General features: G+C 56.1%; 2 protein-coding genes across 3 annotated transcripts; one reads left to right on the plus strand and one right to left on the minus strand.

Moving 5' to 3' along the window:
• On the plus strand, nucleotides 1–7,084 carry SLC30A2 (solute carrier family 30 member 2). The gene is made up of 8 exons (XM_047868897.1): nucleotides 1–539; nucleotides 1,199–1,419; nucleotides 2,200–2,346; nucleotides 3,062–3,215; nucleotides 3,969–4,125; nucleotides 4,861–4,966; nucleotides 6,107–6,241; nucleotides 6,728–7,084. Exons 1-8 carry the CDS (start codon nucleotides 1–3, stop codon nucleotides 6,871–6,873), a joined length of 1,605 nt encoding a protein of 534 aa, XP_047724853.1. The 3' UTR covers nucleotides 6,874–7,084.
• A 2,763-nt stretch (nucleotides 7,085–9,847) lies between these two features.
• Nucleotides 9,848–24,330, minus strand: EXTL1 (exostosin like glycosyltransferase 1). Of its 2 annotated transcripts, XM_047872503.1 has the most exons (12): nucleotides 23,558–24,330; nucleotides 16,882–16,972; nucleotides 16,486–16,593; nucleotides 15,541–15,660; nucleotides 14,826–14,958; nucleotides 14,492–14,598; nucleotides 13,410–13,499; nucleotides 12,507–12,593; nucleotides 11,964–12,124; nucleotides 10,743–10,914; nucleotides 10,398–10,573; nucleotides 9,848–10,078 (listed from the first exon to the last, which is right to left on the minus strand). In XM_047872503.1, exons 1-11 carry the CDS (start codon nucleotides 24,328–24,330, stop codon nucleotides 10,403–10,405), a joined length of 2,013 nt encoding a protein of 670 aa, XP_047728459.1. In that variant the 3' UTR covers nucleotides 9,848–10,078; nucleotides 10,398–10,402. The 2 variants fall into 2 exon arrangements, with proteins under 2 accessions (XP_047728459.1, XP_047728458.1); XM_047872502.1 differs by having other exon boundaries at nucleotides 9,848–10,573.
• Nucleotides 24,331–27,833: the final 3,503 nt, after the last annotated feature.

Raw genomic sequence — 27,833 nt, forward strand, 5'->3', positions numbered from 1 at the left:
ATGCGGCCAGCTGCGCGCGGGGAAGAGTGCGCGCAGCCGTCGCCCAGTCCTGAGTCAGGCCCTGTCGGCTCCTCGGGCCCCAGGGGCGCCGGGGACGGGGTGCACTGGGGCAGGGCCGGGGCACTCTTTGCAGCCGGTCACCCCTCCCCCTTCCCCGCGGGCTTTTGCACACGACGCGCCGCGGGCCGCTTCACACGGGGTGGCCGGGGCCGGATAAAGCGGGCGGGCGCGGGGCGCAGCGGCGGGCGCGGACGGGCTGGAGCGGCCGGAGCTGCAGCCGGACGGCCCCAGGGCGGCCCGGGCGGGAGCTGTCGCGCCAAGCAGCGGGCGGCCGAGAGGCGCGGGCGCCGGGGCCCCGGGAGCGGCGCGCGGGGCCCTCCCGGCAGGTGGGTGCGCGCTGCGCAGCGTCCCGCGCGGAACTTCCAGGGCGCCCTGGGCCCCGAGGCCGCGCGCGGCTTCCCGAGCCCAGCGCAGGGCGCGCGGGGCCGCATGGAGCCCACGGAGAGGCAGCATCTGATGGACGCCAGGCCCGGAGCCCGGTAAGGCGAGAGCCTGGGGAGGAGCGGGGATTTGAGCGGCATCGGACGCATCTCCTGGTTTGCAGTTTCCAGTGGATGGTTTTGCGGGAGGCTTGAAACGGGGACCACACAGAAGGGACGGGAGGTTTGGGGGAAGCGAGGGAAGGGAAAACCGAGCGTGGGCACGAGATCATCCCTCCCTCACGGCTGAGCACAGATCCTGACCCCTCGCCCGCTAGTGTGCGGTGGCAAGCCTGGAGCCCCGCCCCTGGCCCGACACTTTGCCCCCGGGCAGCCCCGCCCTGGGAGGCCCTGTGTCCCCAAGTGCGCAAGAGGAGGGTCTGCCCTTCTCCAGAGCCTGAACTGCCTTCCTTCTCCGTGCTTGATTGCACTGGCCCCGCCCCTTGGCCAGTTCCCAAGGTCTTTGCCGCCTCCAGGCGCTGAGAGAGGTGGGGGAGGAGGGAACACCGTGGACCAAGACCCCGAGACTCCTGGACTGGTCATTTCCCCAGCACCCCACTCCAAACACGAGTTTCTGGTTACTCCTCAGAGACTGTCGAGCTTGGAGTGTCCATAACTATTCTTTTAATTGGACGCATGGGAACCGCCAAGGACTGGAGTCAGCCCTCCCTGCCCCCATCTCAGAGCTGAGTCTCCCCTCTCTTTTCTTCCTTGGCCAGGTCTTACACTGGATCTCTGTGGCAGGAGGGGGCCGGCTGGATCCCTCTGCCCGCACCTGGCCTGGACTTGCAGGCTATTGAGCTAGCCGCTGAGAGCAACCATTACTGTCATGCCCAGAAGGGTCCTGGCAGTCACTTTGACTCCAAGAAGGAGCAGGCCCGGCGACAGCTTTATGTGGCCTCTGCCATCTGCCTGGTGTTCATGATTGGGGAAGTCATTGGTAAGGACTTTTGTGCTAATTAAATGAAATTGGGAGCATGGATAGTCTGGATGATCCGAAAAGCTTTTTTCCTGGATGTTCCTAGTAATATTAATACTTATAGCCCCAGGGCGCTGGCTGGCTCAGTTGGTAGAACATGCAAAGGCACAGATGGGCTGGAGCAGCCAGAGGGGCAGCTGGAGGGCCCGAGGGTAGCCCTGGCTGGAGTCTCAGGGTCTCAAGTTCAAGCCTCATGTTGGCTGTGGGGCCTACTTAATTAAAAAAAAAAAAACAAAAAAAACCCCCAAACCGAATAGCCCCATTTATTGAATGTTCATAATGCTGAGTCTTTTATATACATGTTATCTCATCCAGTCCTCACAACTTTGTACTGTCACGTGGGTGTTAATATTCTTATTTCACAGATGATGAAACTGAGGCACATTAGGGTTGAGTAATTTGCCCAAGATCATGCACAACTTGTGTGTAAGGGATGGCCTGAATGCCTAGAAGGCAAGAGCATTTACCGAGTGCCTACTATGCTTTCCAGGGCATATTTGAACTTGATTTTCACAGTCACCCTCTAAGTAGATCGTGTCAGTCCCATTTCACAGATAGAAGTTGAAGCTCAGAGAAAGTAAGTCCCTTGCCTATGGTTCAACAGCTAACGGGTGGAGAGGTCCCAAATCCACGGTCTTTTTCCAGAGTCCATGGTTTCCCTGCTGCACACACAGTCTGGGAAGGGGACTTCATGGGGGAGCTGATAAGGACCGCCCCATGTCCCTGGTCCTGCCCTTGCAGGTGGGTATCTAGCACATAGCTTGGCAGTCATGACCGACGCAGCCCACTTGCTCACTGACTTTGCCAGCATGCTCGTCAGCCTCTTTTCTCTCTGGATGTCCTCCCGACCGGCCACCAAGACCATGAACTTCGGCTGGCAGCGAGCTGGTGAGGACCCTGGTCGGGGTTGCAAGAGGAAGCCGGTCAAGACGTGGGTTCTTTGGTGGCTGCAGTAGGGTGGGTCCCTGAGCGAGGCCAAGAAGGTGACTTGGGTTGGGCGTATCAGTCTTGGCTTCTATCCTTTGGTAGCTCCCGGTCCAATGGGGGAGCCCTGGTTCCCTGTCCTCTTGGAACTTCTAGTCTGCAGGGAAGGAGAGGTCACCTTCCTAAGAAATGAAATGGTCAAACTTCAAGAACAAATGACCGTGGCCTTAAAGCTGCAGATAATTCCATGGGTCAACTCTCAGGGGAGGGAAAGGTCCTCAAAGCCTTCTGGAAGACAGAGGCTTTAAACCCCCTTTAGTTCATCTCTGGGCTGTACTGTCATTCTCCTCTTGGTGGGAGATGGCCCAGTCTCTCCTCCGAAGCCTCAGTTTGTCAGCTGAGCAATGGGTACCTATTGTAGTAAGTCAGTTTCTTTACGTATAAAACAAAAGGGGTTGACCCAGATGACTTCTTAAGGTCCTTCTAGCTCTGACATCCTTTGATGTATGAGTGGTGAGGTAAGGTACAACCATGCCAGCCATACCTTTAGCGGAGTCCCGGTGGACCCAGGCCCTGACTTTGTAGGGAGGGGGCTGGTGGATCATGGAGGGATGGGGAGGCCTCCTCAGTCTTAGGGCCCCATGCTAAGATTGGTGGTGGGGTTTGGGTTCTTTCTCAGAGATCCTGGGAGCCCTGCTGTCTGTACTATCCATCTGGGTCGTGACTGGAGTGCTGGTGTTCCTGGCAGTGGAGCGACTGATCTCTGGGGACTATGAGGTCGAGGGGGGCACCATGCTGATCACATCAGGTTGTGCTGTGGCTGTGAATATCATGTGAGTGTGACCTCAGTTCCCTGTGAGTCCCCCGTCCTTGTGCTTTTCACACACACACATCTGCATGCCTGCTCTCAGTGGAAGGAGGCCACGGATGGGCCACAGGACCAGAACTTCTGGTGGTCTGAGCTCTGGCAGCTGGGACACCTTAGTCCTGCCTTAGGCCAAGGCTGAGGCCACTGAGGGCTCTGAGTCTGGGGCTGCATCAATGAACGCCACCACTAACCCCTCCCCCCATATGCGTGAGTGAATAAACTGGGAACCTTCATGTCTGAAATGGGGAAGGTGAGTCTAGTTCTTATAGGAGCACATTTTCCTAAGGGCCCTTAGGGGTCCAAGTCCTTTTTCAAAGCTGGTGTGCCTGAAGTTGGTCTCGGTGAGAAGCAGGGTGTGTGGAGCACGGGGGTCTTGTTTGGGCTTTCTCTCCGTTGCTCAGTGGTCCTGGGCAAGCCGCTTCCCTCTCTGGGCCTCAACTTCCCCATCTGTGACATGGGTGGGGGGAACTAGATGACCTCCATGGTGTCCTCCTGTTCCAAGATTTGGCATCTTTGTGCCCAGATCCAGCCTGGCACTGGAGCTGAGCCCATTCTCCTGTGGTGCTCTGGACCAAGGCAAGTGGGTTGGGCTCCTCACAAGGCAAAAGGAGCAAGCAGTCTGGGGGTGAGAATTTTTGTCCCACAGGAAGGCCAGCCCTATGGGTGGCCTCTACCTGCTAGGTCAGCGAGCCTCTCGGCTTTGTCTCTGCTTCTGTAGAATGGGGCTGACTCTTCACCAGTCTGGCCACGGGCACAGCCACGACACCAGCCAGCCACAGGAGAACCCCAGTGTCCGAGCTGCCTTTATCCATGTGGTTGGAGATTTTCTGCAGAGCTTAGGCATCTTGGTGGCAGCCTATATTTTATACTTCAAGGTCAGAGCTGGGGACAGAGGGAGGTGGGCCGGGGGGGTTGGGGTGGGCAGGGGAGTGTAAGTTATCCGGGGGCTCCTGTCTACACGTGGCCCTTTCCAGGTTCTAGCTCCCTCCCAGCTGTGTGGGGAGAGGGAAGGAACATTCACCCAAATGCCTTCCGAGTGTCAGCGATCTTCACAACAATCCCGAAGAGCAGGTGGTGGTGTTTTCGGCAGCTCGGAAAGGTTCAGTGACTTGGATGGTGTCACACAGCTGGGAAATTGTGGAGCCAGATTCAAACCCAGGCCTGCGTGCTGCCAATGCCTGGGCATTGTCCACCACATAGCGGCCGAGTGATGTAGTGGAAAGAGCCAGGCATTGGGGTTGAAGCCTGGCTCCACCCTTTGCTAGCCGGGTGATGTAGTCCTTTGCTCTAACTGATCTTCAATTTTTCCATCTATAAAATGAGATGTTGGGCCATTGGCATCAAGATTCCTTTTAGTTCCGTCCACATCTCAGTCCCTTGGGTAAGGAAGTATGGGAAGGGACCGTGCCTTATCCTGAGCTGTGGTCTGTCCTGTCCCTTCTTCTGGACACAGGATAAAAGGTGGAGAACTGGGAGGCAGAGCCAGGGTGAGGCTTGTGCCCACCACGCAGAGAGCACCCCTCTCCCTGACTCAGCACTGGGTGGGAAGGGAGAGGGAGGCTGAGGTGTTGAGTGATGAGCCCAAGCTCCGCCTTCCCCTTTTTCTGTAGCCAGAGTACAAGTATGTAGACCCCATCTGCACCTTCCTCTTCTCCATCCTGGTCTTGGGGACGACCTTGACCATCCTGAGAGATGTGATCCTGGTGCTGATGGAAGGTAACCTGGGCGTGGGGCTCCCCTTTTGTTCTTGGCTCTCCAGCTCTAACAGGTTTGGGGGGAGAGGGCAGGGGAGTCCCAGCACATTGGCAGGGAGCCAGGGTCTAGAGCCTGGCACAGGCTGGAACACCTCCTGGGGCCCCAGGCCAGTCTTGGCATCGAGCTGAGCCCTCAGGTGTGGCTGTTCCTAGAAATGTCCCTGGGACCAGACTGTGCTTTCCTTCCCTCTAGCCCCACGGTGTCCCCTCCCTGCTGGGATGTGTCCTCCCTGCCTAATCAGGTAACTTCTAAGTGGTGTCTGTAGCACTTGGTGCTCCACAGCCTTCCTTCAGGCACCTCCTCAGTCATTGACCTTCCCCGCGGCAGAGAAAGGGGCGAGGATTCTGCTTCCATTGCAGCGGAGGCACACTGACTGAGGCTGAGAAAAAAAAGTGGTGGGTGTTGGACAAGCCTACCAAATCCACTCCAGCTTAGTGCCTTCCTTTCTGAGGCCTCTGCCTCGGGAGCGGATGGCCGGGCTCTAAGGGCTTCCTTAGCGCTGACCGATGGTCTGCCCCGAGTTTCCACATTCACCAGCTTTCTTGTGCCCCAGGGTCTTGGGTCATGGGGCTCAGTGTGGCCAGGGTCAGTCTGAAGTTGGATGCTGGTTTGGAGTCAGCACGAGTTATCTGGCTACGGGTCAGAGCATTTTCCCCAAGAATGTGACTGACCCAGATACGAGTGATAATGCTGATGCCTCATGTGGGTGTAGGGGTCCCCAGTTTGCCTTCTGTCTTTCTTCCTTCCATTCCAAAAAAAGTTTTCACTGGGCACCTGTTATGGGCCAGGCACTGTTCTAGGCACTGAGGACATGGTGGTAAATAAAACAGACTGTCCTGCTCTCATGGAGTTTCCATTTTAGAGGGGGGCACAGGCAGGAAACGAACAAGATAATTGCAGACAGAGTCAAGTGTGAAGAGAAAATACCAAAGGATGATATGATGGAGATCATTTGGGAGGCGGGGCAACATCAGATCTGCTGGCCAAAGCGGTTGTCTCTGAGGAGACAACATGTGAACAGCAGAAAACAGCACTGGGGGTGGGGGTGGGGGTGGGGGTGGGGGAGCAGTTTCCTTCAGCCCCTGTCCCTGCCACCCTCAGGGACCCCCAAGGGTGTGGACTTCACAGCTGTACGGGATCTGCTGCTGTCCGTGGAAGGGGTGGAAGCCTTGCACAGCCTGCACATTTGGGCACTGACCGTGTCCCAGCCCGTGCTGTCTGTCCACATCGCCATCGGTGAGTGGTCAGGATACTCAGGGCAGGGTGAGCGAGAGGCTGCCAGAGGTCTGGGGTCATCCCCGAAGCAGCCAACGGCCTCAGATGTTTGCTGGTGTGCCTTGAACCTGGCCCCATGCTGAGTACTTTATAGACATGATTTCATTTGATCACCACAACCCCATTTACAGATGAGGAGGCTGGGGCTGGGGCTGGGGTGGGGTGGTCAAGTCACTTGTCCGGGCTTTTACAGCTAACAGGTGGCAGAGAAAAAAAAAGACTCTTAGCCTTTAATAAAGCCAGTGCTCTCCCTGCTTTTGCAGGATTGCGCCAGGTATGGGGACCGGGAGGTTGCCTGATGCAGGAGTGGCCTCCGGGGGTTTCTTGATGCCTGTATCCTGTGCTGCTGGGGGTAGGGAATGTGATAGCCTCCCGATTGCTCCTAAGGGCCCAAGAGTGAGTAAATGTTCTCTGGTCCCTCCCCTGGGGTGTCCTCTTGGCCCCCAGCTCAGAATGCAGACGCCCAGGTCGTGCTGAAGGCAGCCAGCACCTGCCTGCAGGGAAAGTTCCACTTCCACACCATGACCATCCAGATTGAAGACTACTCTGAGGACATGAAGGACTGTCAGGCGTGCCAAGGCCCCTCGGACTGACTGCCTGGCCAGGTGCCAACGGAGCCGTGGCCAGGACCTGCAGGTGGTGGGGCGGAGCGTCCCCCAGGCCCAGCCAGAACGCTGCCTATCCTGGCTGTGTTATAAAGCAGGTCCCTCTCCTGACCTCTGCTCTGTGTTCAGTGTGAAGGAACTGTTTCCTGCCTCCCCCATCTGACTACAGCGAGTTTAAGGATGAAGACGGCAAGTGTAAAGCTACTATGACCCAGCCCTTCCAGCTTCTGGATTGGTGCCTGGCAGGGCTGGGTTTGGGCCTAATCCTCAGCTAAAGCTTTCCTACCACCAGCCTCAGGAAAGGTGGTGAGGCACAGCGAGGAGACTGGCCTCAATGTCCCCTTGCCCACTGTCTTATTCCCCCCTTCAGTCTGTCTGGCCTTTGCCTTATGGATCTATGCAGAAGCCCCGGGACAGTCTGTCCCTCTGCCTATAACAATATGGTTTAAGGAGACCTTGGGGGTTGGGAGTTGAGAGCACCCCGCACGCTTACACATGTCCCCCCTGAGAAGGGGAAACCGGGGGGAACCTGAGGCCTGTCTGTGCCTTCGTCACTTCAGCTGTGAGCCAAATGTGTCTCTTTCCTGGAGGGAGGAGGCTTCTGACCAGGTAGGGACCTGGCTGCTTTCTTCTTTCCTTATTCCTCCAGCTCGGGCACGTGTGCCAACACAATGATGCCTTTGCCACTGGTGGGGGTGGGGGGCCAGCAGGGGCTTCAGCTTGGGTCCTGCCCTAACAGCCCCACAGCCCCTGGGCCAGCTCTGAAGCTGGCCCAGCCTACCCTGCTCAGAACTTGAGCATGGACGACAACGGATGGGAGATGGTGGCTTCCTGAGGTGTATGCAGACTCCCGAGTCAGGGGCAGCTTGTGTTTCCGAGACGAAGAGGGGAGACCTGTGCCCAGTCTCCCAGGGAAGGCAGAACACCCAATCATATGGTGGCCCTGGGTTTTACAAGCCAGTGCCCTTGGGTCTCATCCAAGAATAAGAGACTACGAATGAACCTACATCACAGGGTTGTTGCCAGGACTGGAGCCAAAGCCTTTTAAGCCCGTGGTGTTCCTTGAAGAGCGGTTACTTTGATCATCGGGCTGGAAAGGTGCAGCATGAGGCTGACTCGCCGGGGAGCCAGGTGGGCTTCCCAGGGGCAGCACTGACTTGATCTTGACTCTGCCCGGATTCAGGACTGGAAGAGGAGGGGTTGGTCACCCGCCTTCCCCCGTGAACCTCTTTCTTCCCCTCTGTGAAATAACCTCTTTGTGCCTTTCAAGTATGGCCATCCGGGCTTACCTGTGATCTAGGTCAGTAGGTTCTTCAGCCCCTCAAAATCCGTGGGAAGTCATGTGGCTTGGAAGTGTGGTGGTGGGGGGGTACTGCGGATGGCTGTGTTCTAGTCTACTCCAATCTCTGGAGAAGCAAACCCCCTCTCCCCTGCAGCCACTGCAGGCCCCAGGAACCTGGATCTTGACCTCTACTGGGTGTGAAATCCTTACAGCCCTCTCAAGAGAGGGTATTTGTGGTATTACACTTGTACAGATGGGAAAACCAAAGCCAGAGAGGTGGAGTCACTTGCCTGAAGGCCCATGGCCAGTGTAAAGCAGGTCTGGGGTTTCTACCTCAGTCACCCAGGCCTCCCTTTACAGCAGGAGCTGAAAGCCTGTTCTGGGCTGCATGTTGGTACAGTGTGAGCCCTTGGGCCTGGCAGCGCCCTCCGTGGGTAAGGCTGTGCCAAGCCAGTTCAGTGTCTGGGTGCTGTAGCTGTGAGTGGGGAGGGGAAAGATGCCTCTTTCCCTTGGCTGGGCCTGGCACTCAGAGCCCTCCCTGCCCTGGGAAGGCTGCCTGGGCCACAGCTGTGTGCTCCCTCACCCACCTTCAACTGTTCTTGACCCTGGGCCAGAATGCCTTCCCTCCTCAACTCCCAGCACCCCCCCTCCCCCCCAATACTCTGGCAGCCCCATGCCTCCCAAGGGAGAGCCCTCTCTGCACCCCAGCTGTGACTGGTTCCAGGGAGGACCTGAATCATCGAAGGGCCAGAGGTCAAACTGGAGAATGGGGGTGGGAAGCCTTGGACAGCATGTTCTCGCTGGCCAGGGTGAGCTGATCACGAGAGTTTCCAAAGCTGTGAGGCCATCAGAGCAGGAAAACACCTGACACCCTGGACCTGGGCTGGACCCACCACCCCCACCTCTCTACAGTCGCCCCAGTCCCAGGCGAGCCCTGAGTCCCCCTCCCCCACGCAGCTGCTGGAGGGGTATTTATAGCCCGAGCATGAGGGGGCAAGGACACGCGCTTTATTTCGGAAGTGATAAGTCCAGTTCCAGGTGGATGAACCCTGGAGAAACCAGGGCCCCTTCCCCCACTCCACTGTCACGGCCAGGGTGCTCGGGACAATCCCATCTCCCACCCAGCCCACCTAGAAATGGCTCCTTCTCAGTCCTGAGTGTGTGGGCCAAAGGAGTGGGTCTCTTTTTTCAAATTCAACCCCCCTCCCCTCCCCAGTTTTCAGATCCTGGGCTGCACTGCACCAACTCTCAACGTCCCCTGACCCAAGGGGCGATAAAACTCCGGGCCCTTTCCCAGAGGGAGCGCGGTGTGGCGCTGACCTCTAGTGGTCATGGCTGGTAGTGCAGAGCCACGGCCAGGCCTGAGCTGAGGGTACCACTGCCCCCCGCCACCCTCGGGCTCGGTTGGGACGGACCTCCTGCGTTCTCAGCCCCTTTCTCCCCGGCCCCTTGCTCCGCCAGGTCGGGAAGAAAGCCCCGAAACTAGCTTCTCAGCTCCTCTTTGCTCCACTGCTGGGGTGCGAAGATCGTGCCTGGCAACACAGGCATCTGCGGGTAGCTGCCTTCCTGCCGGGCTGGGAACCCCGTGGGCCGGGTGGAGGGGCGGGCGGGGGCGGGGGGGGGGGGGGGGGAGACGGAGTTTGGTCTCACTCAACACACTGTCCATACTCCCAACTACGGCACAGGGCCAGGCACGCAGTTGATGTCTCTTTTATCTGTTCGTCAAATATTGGTGTAACACTTGCCAAGCCAGAGAGAAGAGGACATGGCCGGGGCTCCCAGGCTAGTCCTGGGGCCTGACCGTGTACCTTGCAAAGCCGCGCGAACAGTGTGGGAAACACCCGGCTGTGAAAGCTCAGAGGATCCGGGTCAGGGATGGGGGTCAGTCAAATCCATGGAGAAGGCGAAGATCTGAAAGACAAGTAGAAGTCAGTTCCGCAGAAGCCGAGAAAGGCATTCCAGGCAAGGGGTCAGCGATGGCAGAGGCGCCGCAGCAGGGCAAGCGCCTTGCACCTGGGGCCTGCCACTCGCAGCCGGGCTGGAGGGTGGGGCGGGGTCCCGCGCCTTGGGACGCTAGGGCTGTGATTGGCCAAGAGAGATCTGACGTGTTAGCTAACTGGCTGCCTTGATTGGGTCTCCAGTTGTTCCAAGGGAGGGAGCTGAGGCACCGCCTCCCCCGCCCTGAGCAGGCGCGGCGTCGGGTGGGAGCAGGGCTGGGGGCTCCTCTGACCGCTCCTAGGGCTTCTCCAGGCTGCGATACTTCTTGCGCAGCACGGACACCGGGTCCTTGAAAAGCACTGGGTCCAGACGCAGGCGAGAGGAAACCAGGGGCATGTAGCCGAAACCTGCAGCCATCTGGTTGATGCAGTCTCGGGCTGTCGGCTGTGGCTCCGGACCCCCAGGCACCTAAAGGGGAAGAGAAATGCGTTGGAGGTCTCCTCTGTCCTTCCGAACCACGCCCCCCCCCCAAAGCCCCCGAACCCTGCAGCAAAGAGGATTTGGGTTAGACAGTGAGAGGGAATCCCTTCCCCAGCCAGTGCCCTCCCAGTGCCAACCTGTCCCCCTTGTTCCTCACCAGTGGAGGTGTGGCCTCAAGATGCTGCTTCCCATAGGGCACCTTGATAGGGGGCAGCTTGGTGACTGCTGCTACCAGGAAGTTCATCAGGATGTCCACACAGGTGGGTGCTTCATCGGCCAGGGTTCTCAGAGCCTTGGGCAGGGAGTGGGTGAAGAGGGTGTGGTAATACCTGGGCAAAGGGGAATGACAGGCAGAGGCTGCAGCCAAATTCACACACCACCCCGCCCCACCGGGCTCCATTCTCCTCCCTCCTGACGTCACTCTCCCTTTGACTTCAATCCCCAAGGCTCTTTAGAACCCTCTGCCCCCCTCTCTGAGCCCTGGCCATCTCAGAGAGCTCACACCAGAAATACAAACCTCTCTCTACTGTTCTGTGCTCTGTGGTTCTGACATCTGTGCTCAGCAGATGGTGTACTCCTTGCCTTCTCCCTTACAGCTCCTTAGGGCCCCCACCCCTGGGCTCTGAAGTCTGAACTCAGCCCGAATGAGGTGGGGGAATCAGCTGGTTCCAAGGCCACTAAATATGGCAGCTCCAAAGACCAGCTTCGGGAAGGCTGTGGATTAACCAGGCTGATGTTGCTCTGGGTGAGCCTTGCTTCACACAGTCCTCCTACAGGACAACCTAGGTCCACCCTGCAGACCTTAGGGGTATTCTTCACCTGCTGAGAATTCCCTGCAGAATCTACTAGAGGTTCCAGGTTACACATACTTGGTTTAAACATGTCCAAGGAACCCCTCTAAAGGGGCCTTCTAGAATTCAGTCCCTGCCCCAAAGACAGGTGCTTCGGTCAACTTCTCGAAGGTCTGGGACGGTCCCCAACCCATCACACACACATTTATAAAGCTTCAGGACCCTTCTCTTGTTGTCACCATCGCCAAACCCAAACACTGTCTATACCCTCTACTTAGCTCTACTTAAAACAACACTAGCTACCATTTGTTGACCATCTGTGTGCCAAGGCCTTCATAGGGCTTTCTTACCTGATTTTCACATCAGCCCTGTGAGGTGAAGACATTTTCCGGATAACAAAACTGAGCCTTACAAGAGGTGAGGAGACTTGCCCATCACACAACTGGGATGTGGCAGATCTGGGCCTTGACCCTGGATCTCCAGGGTCACATAGTGACTGCTCTGTTCACTCCCACACCACCCTGCTTGTGGTTCAGAGAGGGGCGTCTCTGGCCCTCTGCTCCCAGGGCCAGGGCCGCCATCTTTACCTGTGGTAGAAGGCAGCTGACGTGAGAACCATGGAGAACTCGTTGGCCCTCTCAGCAGTGTAGCCCCAGCCACCCTGGGCCTCATCCCAGAAGTGGTTCCACGTCAGAAAGCCCACCATCCGCTCGGGGAAGCTCTGCCATACCAGAAAAGCAAAGTCCACCTGGCGAGATAGTTAAGTGAGGTCTGAGGAGGGACTTTCCGACCGGCTGGGAACATCCAGAGATACGGAGGCAAGGCCGGCCTAGCTGGGGGGACTCAGGGGAGAGAAGATGCGAGCATAAAATTCTCCTGGAGTGCTTGGGGGTGGGGGTGGGGCGTCCCAACTGGGAGAAACAATGCTTTTTCAGTTGGGAGGCGAAAATTGTTTTCAAGAGTCTGTGGAGCACGAGGGTGACTGGCTCCCTGGGATCGTTTCAAAAGTGGGAGGGTTTACCTCTGCTCTGGTCCTCTGCTCCTCCCCCTTCCAGGAATCTGAGGGGCTTCCGGGGCCCTCAGGCTCTGTCCCCCCTACGCACTGGGCTCCTCGTGGGCCCAGCCCTCACCTCACTTGTGGTAACACTGCTGTGCCCATCGAGGCTGAGGATGGCATCCGTGCTGATGGCTCTGTGCGGCAAGAAGCGGTCACTGACCTGCAGTGGGAGGGAGGTGAGGCCACCTCAGCCGTGGGAACCGTCCCCAGGCTCCCACGGTGACTGTCTGCATATCTGCTAAGCAGGAGCCCCTGCGGACGTGCTGTAGAAGGAAGGGCAGTGCAAACAGCAAAGCTTCCTGGACTTAGGACCTGGAACTCACTCGACGTCTCTGCACTTCAACCTCTCCTTTGGTAAAATGGGGCAGTTGGTATCTAGGGGCCCTTCTGGTTTCAACACCTCAAGATTCCTCTCTTGTCACATTGCATGTTTACCTCACCCTGCGAGAGGTAGTCAGACATCCTTCATGTGAGAGAAACGGGTCCGGAGAGATGAAGGGCCTCGCCCAGAAGCACATAGCACACAGCATCCAGGCTTCTTAGAAGCCACCCTCCTCTGGCCCAATTTGCTGCCATCTCTCCCCATTTCCTTAAGGTCCCAGGTATCTCTTCTGGCTCATCCAAGACAGCCGACATTACTCCCTCTGCCTCCTTTCATCACATAAAACCCCCGTTCTCTGGAAGCACAATTCAGAAGGGCCAGGGATGGAAGAGAATCATTTCTATTAGGTCTGCCGCTGAAACCCACGTCAGACCATCAGCTCCAGGAAGCTCTGCCACAGCACGAGAACAAAGTCTGCGTGGAGAGATACTTAAGTGAGGAGTAAGGGAGGACTTCCTCACCAGCTTCAGGCCTAACTTGAAGTCCAGATTTGGCTCAGGCCCAAATAGAGTCCTCTGTGTGTGCCCTCCCCAGTTCCCAGCATGCAGGGGCAGAATCCCTCCTTCCTGTGCCCCTCTCTGCTCCTCTCCTCACCTTCCTCTGCCCATCCATGACTGTCAAGGGCACTGCTGTCTCAGGCCACCTGGATGGGGGTGGTTTCTCACTGCTCCAGAGAACCAAGATCTAGGAGGAAAGGGGGGTGTTCCTGAAGGGAGAGCAGCTGTGTTTGTGAATTTGGGCAAGAGTTTAGTTGGAGCCAAGGTCTTTCATTGCTGCCCTGTTTTTGCCTCTGGGGTTCTGGAAGGCAGAAATTCCAGTGACGCAAAGGCAGCTACCTATAGCACTAGAACTGAAGAGAGTCAGTTGTCGGGGCACCTGGATGGCTGTCGGTTAAGCGTCTGGCTTCGGCTCAGGTCATGATCTCACAGTTCATGAGTTTGAGCCCCACGTCGGGCTCTCTGCTGACTGACAGCTCAGAGCCTAGAGCCTGCTTCAGATTCTGTGTCTCCCTTTCTCTCTGCCCCTCCCCTGCGCATGCTCTATCTCTTTCTCAAAACGAAATAAACATTTAAAAAAGGACATAGAGTCAGTCGTGGTAACCCCTAGCCTGGGCCCTGACCCCATGTCCCATCCCCATCTTCTCTCAAAAGGCTTTCATTCTCTTCTGCTCCTTTATCGTTCTCAGCCCAGCTCAAATGTCGCATCTGTGGATCTGCTCTGTGTGTTGCTGGCTGAGTTAAGTGCTTCCCTCCCCTGTGAATCCTCTCAAGGCTACGTGGCTTCTCTGGGAGTGAGATTTGACAGTGTGTGCCAGGGAAGGGAATGCTGACTGAATCTGAATCCAGGGCAGAATCCTTTCCTGCTTTTTCTCTGCATCCCCAGCATCAAGCCCACGGCCGGACACTCAGAGAATGACTGATGGGTTAACACATGAATGTATGTTTACTTCTCCAGCCTCCCCAAGGGGCACCTGCTTTTTAGATGATTTTGTCAATTTCCATGAGGGAAGGAGGGAGGAAAGGAACAAGAAACTTGGGACTTAAATAGGAGGGCAGGGATGTGCCTCCCCGCAAAATGCATGGTTATGCTTGGGGTCTAGATGGTCTTCAAGGGCCCTGACCTTGTCCCGCCCCCCCACCCTGGATCCCAAGACCCCAGCGGGCAAGGGGACAGACCTGGGCACAGTTCTGGGAGCCTGCCACCGCCTGGATGAGCTTCAGAGGGGGCTGACCTGGGGCCCCCACCCAGATCAGGGCGCTGAACCTGCCCACAGGGCGCGAGCCTGAGGGAATGAGACACGGTTGTTAGGGTAGGAGGGGACCGGACCGCCTAAAGAGTGACCTGAGCTGGGGACTCCGGGAGCCAGGAGAGCTGTTGGAGAATCAGGGAAGGGCTTGGCGGGACTGTATGGTTGAGGCTGGGACAGACTTGGAAAGAGTTAGTTGGTGAAGGGACTTCAAGTTGTCCCACCCCCAGGACGTACCCCATTGTCCCACCCCCAGGGCGTACCCCGTTGTAGGTGGTAGAAGGGGAAGTCCGAGGGGCTTGTGGAAAAAGTGGGCAAGGCCAGGAGTGCACCCGGGGGGCTGTTCCACAGTAGCGAGGCGTGAGCAGATGCTCCAAAGATCCGGTCCTGAATAATCTGTGAAATGAGAGGGCTGTGCAGAGGCAGTGGCCGTCGTGGCTGTGGGCGGGGTCTGGGGAAGTGCGGCCCGGGCCCTGGCGGAGCCCCGCCCCTCCCCCCTCCAGGCTCCGGGGAGGGCAGCAGCTGCGTCACCAAGGGGTTCAGGCGCAGAAATCCAGGGTAGGGACGCTCAGTGATGGTGTCCGGAGTTGGCGGATGACGATGTGCTTGCTCCCTCCCTTTCTTTCCTCACTCATGGCAGACATCGCTAGCAAGTTGCGACATTCTTTGTGGACCCAGAATCTCTTTTAACCCAGCACCCCAGGCAGCCACTGCCCATCACCTGGCCTGGCAAGGTGGCACGTGCTTTGAAATCTATTGACCAGAGCTGTCCTTCTACAGAGGGGGAAACTGAGGCCAAGACTGGGGAAGGCACTTGTCCAAGAGCTCAGAGTCAAGCCTCAGATTCATCCTGAGGCATCTTCAAGGGGGACGTCCAAATACTGGGGCAGAAGAAGTGTCCAGAGAGGGGTGCGGAGAAGGAGCAGGGGAGAGGCAGGAGCCAAGCACCATGGCCCCCAGCATGTAAGTGCCCCTCACCTCCAGAGTGGTATGCGTGACCTTCTCCACTGAGGAGAAGTAGGCATCCCATAGAAACTGGGTCTGCTGACGCAGGGCAAGGACCCGCGTGAGGGGCATCTCCTGGAGGGCAGCGAGGACCTGAAGCACGGAGAGAGAAAAGGAGAAGTCATGGGGCCTTGTCTTTGACTGACTCTGGGGTGGGGACAATCCAGGTTGGAGGTCTGGGAACCAGAAGCCTTCTCCCCACGGTTTTTCAAGTGGGTTAGCTGCAGCTACCCTTGGCCAAGTCCCAGGTGACTTAGCAGTCAAGAGTTCAAGGGTCACACAGAGCTGGGCCTAAATGCCACTTAGTAACTGTGTGACTGCAGACAAACTACTTAGCCTCTCTGAGTCTTTGTCCTCATCTGTAAAGAGGGGATGGTAATAGTACCTGCCTCATAGGGTAATTGTGAGGATTAAATGAGATAATACACAGTAAGTGCTGTAAGTAGCGACTGGTAAGCTATTGACTAAGCGACTGGTAGCTATTATTATTAACTGCCATACCGCTCTCACTTCTCAGGGGATTCAAGGCTTATGCATACGTTTTTCAGAGCCAGGCAGGTTAGTTTCATCAGCTGGAAAAGTCACTGTGCATTTTGTTTTCCCCACCCCAGCCTCCATGGAGGCACTCAGATTTGGGATTTTCTGTGGCTTTCCTTTAAGTTAGTCCAGTCATGGACCAGTGGAGCTGGGCCCATGGAGATCATCTGATCTAACCTATCCCATTGTACAGATGGGGGAACTGAGGCTGGAAAAGACTCACAACTTGCTCTTAGTACCCTCAGGAGTTCTGATCCTCTGGGAGCCCCAGAGGCTTGGGGTTTGGGGCAAAATCATCAATATGCACATAAGAGGATAGGAATGAGGACTGAGATCAGTCTGGAGGCCAGTCCCCATCCTGTAGGCAGGGCCCTGAGCTACCTGAAATGGGAGCCTCTCATCAGCTACAATGGCCGCCTTGGTCCAATCGATGACCTCGGAGAAGGGCAGCTCCCACCGAGGGCTGAGAAGCACAGGGATGCAGCCAGCCTGGGGGAAACAGGAGTCACTGGGGAGCCCAGTCCTATATCCTACACACATTCCCCCTCCCTTGGTTCCAAATTAGCAGCTGATTTGGTTGGGGGCAAGGGGCAAAGAAGAGAGAAAAGTGGGTTATTCTACAGAGGGTGTGGTGAGTGTGGCTGTAGGCACGCCTGAGTCCCAGAGTAAAGGAATGGGCTGCTCCCTGCCCCTTCCCATTGGCCTGAGTCCAGAAGTACCCTGCCAGCCCCGGAGTGTGGGGGACAGGGACAGGGGATGCCTAAGTTGGGGTTGTACCTGCAGGGCTTGAAGGAAGTGCAAGGCATCAGGACGGTGGCCGGGGATGAGGCAGAAGGTGGCATTGGGTAGCGTTCCCCCAGGGTGGCTCCTAAGGAGGTACGGGAAGGGGTCCCACACATATGAGGCCTGAGACAGCGGCCCCTCACCCCACCTGGCTCCCTGGATGGTTCCCCAACCCCCCACACGAACACTCGCAAATTCAGAACATGCAAGCCCATCATCTGTGCTTCATACATTAACCCTCATGCACACACACAGCCACACACTGAACACTAACACACACCAAGCTTCACACTTGCCCCTCACTTGTGGTTGGGCTAGGAGGCAGGAGCCCTGGGTTCTAGTTCTGCCTCTACCCTTGGTGGTCTTACACATCTCCCCTTCTCTTCTCTGGATCTCGGCTTCCTCATTTGCAAAATGGGAGGTAATGGGACCAGCTGTTTCCAAGGCCTGGTCTGACTTGGACAGGCACACGTTTGCCAGCCCACTGCTCTGCCACACGCAGATTCTGGGGCAGCCCTCACCTGATTGGCCCCCTTGCCCAGCCTTCCCCCCAGCCCGAGAGCCCAGGCCCATGAAAGGCTCCTCTGTCAGGAGGTGGGCTGGGCCCCCAGCCTGGAACCGCACAGGAAGCTGCTGCCCAGAGGCCCCCTTGCCCAGAGGACAGGCCCCCTCTGTTCCCCCCACCTTCTCCCCCCACCCCCTGGGCCACACTCAGGCTGTGTGTATTTGTGGGGGGATGGGCAGGAGCCACCTCCCTGCAAATGCCCACCCAGGGAAGCAGTGCTCATGACCTAGCTACTGGGAGGTGCAGGGAGGACCTGGAGGGGCAGGACTCCTGGGCTCACACGCCTGCTCAGAATGGGACTGATGAATATGGCCCCGAGGGTCCCAGACCCTCCTCAGCTACAGCCTATCTGGTCTGAGTCTGAACCTTCAAGAAGCAGTCCTTGGAGTGCTTAGCCTCTGGACTAACCCCCACTGAACAGATTGGGGGGGGGGGGACTGAATCTCAGAGAGACCCAAGGACTAGCTGAGGGTCTCAGAAAGGGTTGGAGCAGAGCTGGAACTAGAATCAAATATGCTAACTCCTGCCCCTGGGTTATCTGAACTACCCCACTGCTGCTGCTTAGGGGGTCTCCCAGGGGTTCTGCCTCCTGCCTTCTGTCTCCACTGCTCAGGTGGCCACCAGGCTTCTTCTGGGAGACAACAGGACAACAGGACATTCTCCACCTCATTGGTGCCACAGCACCAGCCAGCCACAGCCCTCCTCCCCTCCCCAGTAAAGCCCTTGGGGGCTGAAAACCCATAAGTTTACGGCTTCAGAGAACCCAGAGACAAAGAGCTTTCTGAATAAACTGTACCCTCAGTCCTCACAAACCTCCACTGTCCTCTCCTCTGTGTCTCTGTATATCCTTCTCCTGAGGGAGTGCCTGGGACACCCCTCTCTGCCTTATAACCCAAGGAATTCTTCCTACTCGATCTTAAAATGTCTAAGCTCAAACTTCGCCTCCTCTGGGAAGCCCTCCTTGATCTTTCCAGAGATGGCTCCCTCCTCTCTGCCCCCACGGCTTCTGTGTGCACCACAGTGGTAATGAGCCATGCCAGCTTTTACTGAGCATGTACTTTGTTCAGGCACTACATGCTTTACACATATTAACTCACTTCCTTCTCACGGCAACTCCCTCAGAGATGGGAAGTACATGCTGTTAGTGCCCTGTTTGCAGATGAGGAAACCGAGGCCTAGAGAGGTCACATAGCTCTGAAGTAGAGGAGACACCAAGGTAGCTGGCACAGCATCTCTCTGCTTAACAATGTGTGTCATAACCAGTGACTTATCTGTCTCTCCCATAAGACCGAACAGCTTAAGGACAGGGGCCATGCCTTCCTCACCTTAGCATCCCCGGGGCCTAGCAGAGCACCTGGCAGAGAATGGACAGGTAATGGGTGCTAAATGAATGAACGTTCAGTGTGCAGTAAAGGATAGACGCAGGACCATGGACCAAATGTCCAAAAGGTCATTTTCAGCACAAGTTGTAGTAATGGATCTGGCAGAGTAGTGAGTGGGTGGCCTTGAGAGATGGTGAGATCCCCATTGGTAGAGGTAAACAAGCAGATCTGGATCAGCACCTGAATGGGTGTGTGAGTGTGTTATGGAGGGGGCTGCATGGTAACTGCCAATGAAGTCTTAGGGTCCTGTGACCATATAAGGTACTTGCCCCAGACTCAGGGTCTCAGTGCCCAAGATGGAGTCAGTGTGGCTCCACCACGGCCCCATGGCTCCACTGGGCTCTATTGAGGCCTGGCTATAGCCAGGGCCACGTTGTGACCTCCATGTGTCCTAGGCGCTTTGGCCTTTGGGGCCCCTCTGCTATTAAAAAAAAGGGGGGGGTTGGCTCAGTCAAACATCTGACTTCAGCTCAGGTCATGATCTATATCTGTATCTCTCTCTATATAAATTACATTTGATCATTGTTGGTATAAAAATGAAAATACCAGAGTACCTGGCTGGTTCAGTTGGTGGAACATGTGACTCTTGATATTGGGGTTGTATGTTCAAGCCCATGTCAAGTGTTGAGATTATTTAAAAATAAATCTTAAAAAGAGAAGTGGCACCTGGGTGGCTCAGTCAGTTAAACGTCTGACTCTTTTTTTTAAAAAATTTTTGCGTTTATTTTTGAGGGAAAGAGAGAGCAACAGAGCATGAGTGGGGGAGGGGCAGAGAGAGAGGGAGACACAGAATCCGAAGCAGGCTCCAGGCTCTGAGCTGTCCCCACAGAGCCTGATGGGGGGGCTCAAAGTCATGAACTGTGAGGTCATAACCTGAGCCGAAGTCAGATGCTCAATCTACTGAGTCACCCAGGCACCCCTAAGCGTCTGACTCTTGGTTTCAGCTGAAGTCATGATCTCACAATCATGAGATTGAACCCTGCAGTGTGTTCTACGCTGGGCGTGGAACCTGCTTAATTAAGATTCTCTCTCTCGGGGCGCCTGGGTGGCTCAGTCGGTTAAGTGACCGACTTCAGCTCAGGTCACGATCTCGCGGTCCGTGAGTTCGAGCCCCGCGTCAGGCTCTGGGCTGATGGCTCAGAGCCTGGAGCCTGCTTCCGATTCTGTGTCTCCCTCTCTCTCTGCCCCTCCCCCGTTCATGCTCTGTCTCTCTCTGTCTCAAAAATAAATAAACGTTAACAAAAAAATAAAAAAAAAAAAAAGATTCTGTCTCTCCCCCTCTGCCCCTCCCCTGCTTGTTGGTGCGTGCGTGCCCACACACACGCTCTGTCTCTCTCAAAAACAATTAAAAAAAGAAATATTAATATTATATATTAAAACATTTTATTCTGTTTAAATTATTTTTTTTTCTTTTTTCTTTTAGAGAGGGAGGGAGCATGAGCAGGGGAGATGAGCAGAGAGAGAGAATCTTAAACAGGCACCATGCTCGGCACAGAGCCTGACACAGGGCTTGATCCCGTAACCCTGGGATCATGACGTGAGGTGTTGTTTTTTTTTTTAATTTTTTTAAATGCTTATTTATTTTTGAAAGAGATAGAGAGACACAGTGCAAGTAGGGGAGGGGCAGAGAGAGAGAGGGAGACCCAGAATCCAAAGCAGGTTCCAGGCTCTGAGCTGGCAGCACAGAGCCCATCGTGGGGCTCGAGCTCACAACCTGGGAGATCACGAACTGAGCTGAAGTTGGACGCTTAACCGACTGAGCCACCTGAGTTGAAATCAAGAGTCAGATGCTCAACTGACTGAGCCACCCATGCACCCCAGAACATTTTCTTCTATTTAAAAGTTCATTTTTTTCTTCTGATTTTCAAAGAAACGAAAATATTTTCACGGGTCCCTAAAAGTGTCATGGGCCCTAGGCACCGCGCCTCCTATATCCAAAGGAGAAAGGCCAGGGGACTTGAAAACATGAATTGAATTTATGTTAAAAAAAAAAAAAACAACCAAATGGGGGAGAGCACATATACGTGTTGTTTGTGCACACACAGAGTACCTCAGAAAAGACACAAGAGAAGCTAGAAACGGTGTTTGGCTCCAGGAAGGAAAACTGGGTGGCCAGAGACAGGGGTGGGAGGGAGTTTTGCTGTATGCCCTTTTGTGCCTTTGGAATTTGGTACCACGTGAATGAATTCCCTATTCATAAAAATAAATAAGTAACAATTTAAATGGGTGGAGGCTTATTCCAAAGGAACAGAAGACTGTTCAGCGAAGGTGGAAAAATGTGGGCTTTGTGGCCAGAAGTGCAGGGTTTAACCCCAGACTCCACCGCTGCCTCTGCCCCTCTAGCTGTCCCATCAGAAACCTGAGGGAGGCCGTGGTGAATCGAGGAGCTGGTCACCAAAGAGCCTCGGCTGGCTCCCTCCCCCTCTCGGAGCCTCAGTTTCCTTTTCCCTGAAATGGGAATAATAATACCTCCCTTGAAGGGTACTTGAGTGTGCACGACTTGTGCAAAGTGGCTGGCGCAGCACCTGGCCCAGAGCAAGCTCTCCCCACGTGTTGGCTTCCGCCCCTCCCCCGCCCAGTGAATATGGGACAGTGGCCGTGGGATGGTGGCAGAGACTATGAATTGCCTCTTTCTCTGGCCAGTACTTGTTTATTCAGGCCACCCTCCGAGGGCTGCCCTGTGGCTGGTGGCCTCCCTCTCATTCCGTCCCTATACTGTCTGGCTGGTTCAGGCAGCTGCGCGGCACCTCAGGGAAACCGAGGCTCCAGCTACTCCGGAGATTATAAGTCCCGTCCCCTGCAGGTGGGCTGAGGCCAAAGAGAGAACTTCTGGAAGTTCAGAGGGCAGTCCGAGGCTGCCAGCCATCACACCTTGGGAACACGCTCATCAACAATGCTACTTAGAGGGTGGCCCCCACTGATTAGGAAGCCTTGACCAGTTCTGGCCAATTTTGGATCAATCGGTAAACATTCACGAGCCAACAGTTCACCTACTGAATGCAGCTCCTTTACTGTCGGTTTCTCAACGCAGCTCAGACTGAAAGAGCTTTCAGATTCACCAGTCAGCAACTGCATACAGCAGTAACTAAAGTCAGCTACAACTTCCTCTAATCAAGAATAGCTAAGTGCCGGGGCGCCTGGGTGGCGCAGTCGGTTAAGCGTCCGACTTCAGCCAGGTCACGATCTCGCGGTCCGTGAGTTCGAGCCCCGCGTCGGGCTCTGGGCTGACGGCTCAGAGCCTGGAGCCTGTTTCCGATTCTGTGTCTCCCTCTCTCTCTGCCCCTCCCCCGTTCATGCTCTGTCTCTCGCTGTCCCAAAAATAAATAAACGTTGAAAAAAAATTAAAAAAAAAAACAAAAAAAAGAATAGCTAAGTGCCTAATCAGAAAGTGAAAGTGAGGCAGGGCCGTGGCGAGCAAGAGAAACTTGCTCATGGGCGGTAAGCTCTGTCTGAGCTCTGAGTTTGAGGTGCCTGGAGCGGGGGGGGGGGATCCCCAACTTTCCAGGTCACTGCTGAGGATGCCTGCTAGGGGTGGGTCCAGGCAGAAGGGCAATTCCATTCCTGCTGGTGGCCGTGGGGCTCCCTGGAGGTCATGTGCCTTCAGGAGGCAGAGTGATTGCATTCCCATGAGACCCCCTGAGCCACAGAGGCGAAAATGGAGCTTGGCCACGTGAAGAATCCCTAGGAGGGAGGTAGAGCTGAAAATAGCCCATGTTGTTCTAGCAGAGAACAGGGAGATACCTGAGGGAGGGAGCGACAGAAGGACACCAGACTGACAGGTTCCAAATCGGGTCTGCCCCAGAGATGGAGAAGGAACCGTCTGCCCCAGGGGCCCCGGACAACCTCCAAAGGGCTCTGGTTCCTGCCTGCTCAACGAGCCTTTTGGACACCGCTGGGCTCCTGGGGGTGCAGGAGGGGTAGGGTGCTTAGGGGTTAACTGCCCCATCACCTGAAGCGTGTCACCCCAACTAGCCCGGGGAGAGAGCAGTTTCTGAGCAACTCTCCACGTCCCATAGGCCACCATGCCCCTTATACGTCTCCAGGTGGCAAGTTCTTCTGGAGGTCTGACCCCATTCATATTTGTCGTAACCCAAAGCTGTTTCCTTGAGAGGCTAATCCCCCAAGTTAGACACAGGAGCAACTTCCATCTGTGACCAGCTCTTAATCTCCACGGCTCTGAGGCATTTGATGGGTTGATTGTAAACGCTTGGTTAAAACTCCGAATTCTAATGCTTCAGGCTCTGGAAATAAGCAACTCTGGATGTAAACACTGGCTGTGCTCTTGTTGTCTGGATGGCCTCAGACAAGTTACTTAACCTCTCTGAGCTTAGCGTCTGGTACCCAAACAAATGACAGCAGTTAGTATTATTTTATTGTAACTATTATTTCTAACTTGGGACAGAGTGACCACTATAGATGTGTATGTTAAAATATTAGGGAAGGAGGAACCGGAGTAAGAGAAAAAGAGTAAGTAGGAGGGAGGCACGTTTTTGTTTTTAAAGACTCCCCCAAGGGAGACTCCAGAATCCACTTCGGACACCCCTTACGGCAAAGCACCCTCTTGGTGGTGTTTTCTCTCTGTCTAGCCTGATCCCCTCCTGTTGCAGCTGAGGCCAGGCCGGTTCTCCCATCCCATCTCAATCCTGCCCTCCACCCTGCCCTCTGAGCTCATTCCCACTGCAGACCCTTCCCACCCAGCCCCCAAGGGTAAAGGTCCACTTACTGCTCGGGTCCACGGTCCTGCTCACAGCGCCCATCCCAGGGACAGGCAGAGGGGTCAGTGCCTGCTGTGCGCCACCCGCCCCTCTCCTCTGCCAGGGCTAGCAGGGGCACCCCGGGGTGGGGGCTGTGCTGTCGCAGCCGGCCAGGTGCCCCACCTCGCAATGGGTGGGCTTCAGGGAGAAGCGGGAGGGCCACGTCAAAGCCAGGCCGGAAGGTGTCCACTGTGGGGCTGGCCTTGGCCACCATCGCCCGTCCCAGCTGGAAGGTCTGGGGGCAGGGGGCTGGGTGGAGATCGAGGACCAGATGGTTCCTTCCCCCATTCCATTGCTGGGGCACTGGGCTGCACTCTCCAGCTGGGACTTCCAGGCTGAGGAAGAGGAGGAGGCAGGCCTCCTCAGGGCTGGCCGTGTGGTAGCGGGAGCTCTCAATGGAAGCCAGGATCTTGCGGTGAGCGGCAGAGATGGGTCCAGCCACCGGGTGCACGAATACCTTGAGACCACCAGTCCTGCACTTCGAGGCGTCAAAGCAAGCCCCCCAGTCGCAGCCGCCACCACGGGGTGCTTGAGGAGGTTGAGGGGCATCTTCTGGGAGTTCCCCAGGCTGGGAGAAACTCGGCAGGAGCTCTGTATCCAGCCAGCGGGGCCAGCCTTGGGGGGCACTTGCCCAAGGTCTGGCAGGCACTGCCAGGCGGAGAAGGGGGAAGACTCTCAGGAGGACGAGGAGCCAAGAGGCCGAGAGTGCCAGCCAGAGGGACTTGCCTCTCCACGACTGCATGTGGCCACCCGCAGCCAGGGCTGGGGGAAAGCAGGAGCAGGGGCTTGTGGGTGGAGCTGGAATCAGCCTTCTAGTTCAGCGTCTTCATTGTTGTAGATGGGAAGACTGAGGCCCATGGAGAGCAGGCTGCCTGTGTGAGGTCAAACAGCAGGTCACCAGCCAGGCACAAGGAGCCCAGGTAGGACCCGGCTTTCTGGCCTTGCCTTCCTACAGTCAGGAATCTGCTTCGTTGGCCTTCGGACAGCCAAGCCAGCCTTTGCCCTCTCAGCAGGGCCCCCTGCCCCTGGGCACTGCTCAGCTGATGCAACCCTGACCGCACTGCAAGGCCGTGTCCTTCTGTCCTCCTGGCTGCACCCCCTGACCTTGGCCTCAAAGGAGAGGCGGGCAGTCTGCCAGGCCATGGGGGACCCGTGGGGGCTCTCACAGGAGGTGGCTTGGCCAGCATGCAAGGCTGGCCTCCCCAATCCTCCCCTTGCCCAAGTGGCCCCCGAGTAGCCCTGGCCGCCCCTGTGCCCACTGGCGGGCACTTCTGGGCTGTGGGCCTAGTGGCTGGAGCTAAAATTAGACCCTGCGCCCCATGTGGGCTATCAGGGTCAACTGAGGTCAAGGCCCACTTAAGCAGTGCCCTCCGCCTGGGGGACCGGGAGTGCTCTGGGTCCTAGTCTTCTCCCACCCTGCCGCTGTCCCCCCCAGCTCAGGGAGCTCGACTCCTCCTCCCCCACCCCTAGCAGCCGGTTCTGCACCCTCTGGCTTGGAGCTATCTTGGTGCAGAGGCCAGGGACCCTGCCCCACGCCCTGTCCCGTGGCCCCCCCGCAGCCCTGCCGGTGTCTTTTCCCGGTCCCTCTCAGGGTTGCATCTGGCCCCGACTAGATCTCTTTCCCAGCCTGGCTCCTCCCCTGCCAGCCTGGATTCGCTCCTGCCTGGGAGGCAGGGTCTCGGCTTAACCCCTTCCAAACCGGTTTCCTCAATGGCCAATAATCCTCAGCAGCAGGACCCGCACCTCACAGTTTGCCTCAGGCTGTCACAGCCTGAGTCTCTGAATTCACACACGCGCCCTCCAAGGAAGAGGTCGAAGAGTTTGTCATTCTTTACAGGTGAAGAAAAGTGAAGCTCAGAGAGGAGAGTGGTATCTTCCTAAACTAAGAGGTGGCAGAGCAGGGATTTGAACCCTGAACTCCTGACCATACTCCTTAGAGCTTCCCCCTGGCCACGCCAGCTGGGGGTATGTTTGCAGGGAGTCTATAAATCAGCTGATGAGAAAGTCAACAGATGAGAAAAGTGGAGCGGGAAGGGGTGGGGGGAGGCAGGGGGAGGATGGGAGGGGTGGGTGTTGTTGGGTAAGATCCTCTCAAGGATTCCCAGGATCGGTCCCTCCTCCTTCAGCACCACCTCTCAATCTCATCTAGCTGCAGCCTTTTGGGGCCCACTCCTGGCACCTCTCACAGGTGCCCAGGTCTGCCTTTGTCTAGAGCTCTGTAGGAGAGGTCTTGGTGCTCATCTTCCAGTCCATATGGTAAGTTTTACCTGAGGTTGAACTTGACTGTCTGTTAGTCCACAGCCATTGAGGGGTTCCCTTGCTCAGTTTCTTCGTCTGTGCTCTGAAAGGGGAATCAGGAATGGGTGATGTTACCCACTGAAGAATCACCGAGGCGAAGAGGGAGACACAGACGCTGGCTGCCAGGAACCCCAGGCTGACCCTCTGGGAGGGAGGCCACAGGGAACTGGCCAACTTGGAGTGAACTCTGCCTCTACCTCTTAACAGCTGGATGAGGCGGGGCCTCTGTCCCCTTATCTCTAGATGAAAGTAAGGATCTTCACCATGAGATGGTTGGCAGGTTAAATCCAGGCCTATCCCATGGGGTCCCTCCGCAAGTGGCAGCCTCCTTTCCTTGCTGGCCTTCCTTTGATCTGAGAGGGCCACTGATCTGACCGGAGAGCCACCATGCGCAGCCGGTCTGAGGGAAGAACACGGTTCATTCACCCAAGAATGTCCCCAAAATGGCCAGCACAGGGGAAACCTGGCCTCTTTGCCCACAGTGTCTGTCCCTAGGGATGGACTGACTTTCCCTGCACGCATCAGGCTTTGCCACAGGAGAGACGCCTTTGCTCTTGCTGTCTGCTGCCCCTGCCATTCACCTGACTCAGCTAACTCCATCTCATCCTACAGGAATCAGCCAAAGGCTCCCCTCCTGCAGGAAGCCTCCTGACTTTCCTGGGGCTTGGTCTGATTACTCTAGGTTCTCATGCCGCTTTTCATCCTTCTATCCCTGTACTCATTCATTCATTCATTCATCGAACAAATACTTAATGAGTACTAAACATGGGCCAGGTTTTGTGCCAGGCAAAGAACAATAACAGCTAACATTCACATTATGCTTACTTTGTACCTCGCACAACTCTGAGTGCAAGTGTGTCAGCTCATTTACTCCTCTCCTAGGGGGGCTCTGAGGAAGGTACTGCTCTTGTCCCCATTTTACAGATGGGAATGCAGAGGCCCAGGCAGTTAGGTAACGTGCCTAAATTCCCACATCTTAGCCAGGCTTTGGATCCGGTCAGTCCATTCCTTTAGCCATTGTACCCGTCTCCTGAGTGAGACAGGTACACCCCCATTCTTGCAGAACTGCACCTTCCCTGAGAAATACCAGGATGCAGGCAATTACAGAACGAGGGCAGGGGGGACTGAGGGAGTGCACAGAGGAGCTGCCAAACGCCGGGGCCAGAGAAGTCATCTCAGGCAGTGACTCCTACCCTAAGATTTGACAGACGAAGTATGTTTTTTTTAGAAAAACCACTGTGGCTACCCCTATGGGAACAGACAGGAAATGGCAAGAGTGGAGGCAGGGACCACTTTTGTTTTTTTTATGGTTCATTCATTCACTCATTCCACAACTACTTAAGGAGCCCTCGCTGCGGGCCAGGCAGGATCTAGAAGCAGGGAACAAAGCAGAGAGAATCTTGCCCTCATGGAGTTCACATTCCAGGGTGGGGAGATTGGCAATGAACGAAAAGAAATCTCTCCTGTTATTTGGCAACAAATATGGAGAAAGGGAGGGGCTGCAGAGTTACATGGGACCAACAGGGAAGGCTGGCTGAAAAGCTGGCATCTGCCAGGGAGTGAGTGGAGAGCGTGTGCGAGGTCAGGTCACTCCAGCAGCAGGGGAGAAGCCAGGGCGCAGGTTCTGGGGTGGGGGCGGGGTGCGTACATGCGACGTGAGAGGCATGGTCTGACTTGTCTCTGTGACACCTCAGGGAAGAAGCTGGCGTCGGGACAGAGACAGGAGCGGGGAGCCCCGGTGGCCCAGGTGAGCCACGCAGGGGAGCCCTGACGGTGGCTGGGAACCAGGGTGACAGGGGTGAGAAGTAGTTGGATTCTGGGCATATTTCGAGCTAGGGCAAAATGACAGATTTGGTGATGGACTGGATGTGAGATTTGGCCTGAGCCATGAGCAGGATGGAGCTGCCATCAACGGGGATGGGGAAGACTGAGTGGGGAGCCAATCTG

This window comes from Prionailurus viverrinus, chromosome C1 (genome assembly GCF_022837055.1).
Source record: "Prionailurus viverrinus isolate Anna chromosome C1, UM_Priviv_1.0, whole genome shotgun sequence".
NCBI classification, from domain to species: domain Eukaryota; kingdom Metazoa; phylum Chordata; class Mammalia; order Carnivora; family Felidae; genus Prionailurus; species Prionailurus viverrinus.

Excerpts from the sequence above, each read along its gene's own strand:
- SLC30A2 (XM_047868897.1), top strand. The coding sequence starts at position 1 with ATGCGGCCAGCTGCGCGCGGGGAAGAGTGCGCGCAGCCGTCGCCCAGT. Across the intron at positions 540-1,198 it reads GACGCCAGGCCCGGAGCCCG|GTCTTACACTGGATCTCTGT; the intron begins GTAAGGCGAGAG and ends TTCCTTGGCCAG. Across the intron at positions 2,347-3,061 it reads CTTCGGCTGGCAGCGAGCTG|AGATCCTGGGAGCCCTGCTG; the intron begins GTGAGGACCCTG and ends GTTCTTTCTCAG.
- EXTL1 (XM_047872503.1), bottom strand. The coding sequence starts at position 24,330 with ATGCAGTCGTGGAGAGGCAAGTCCCTCTGGCTGGCACTCTCGGCCTCT. Across the intron at positions 15,661-16,485 it reads ATGAGAGGCTCCCATTTCAG|GTCCTCGCTGCCCTCCAGGA; the intron begins GTAGCTCAGGGC and ends TCCGTGCTTCAG. Across the intron at positions 13,500-14,491 it reads GCTCCCAGAACTGTGCCCAG|ATCTTGGTTCTCTGGAGCAG; the intron begins GTCTGTCCCCTT and ends CTTTCCTCCTAG.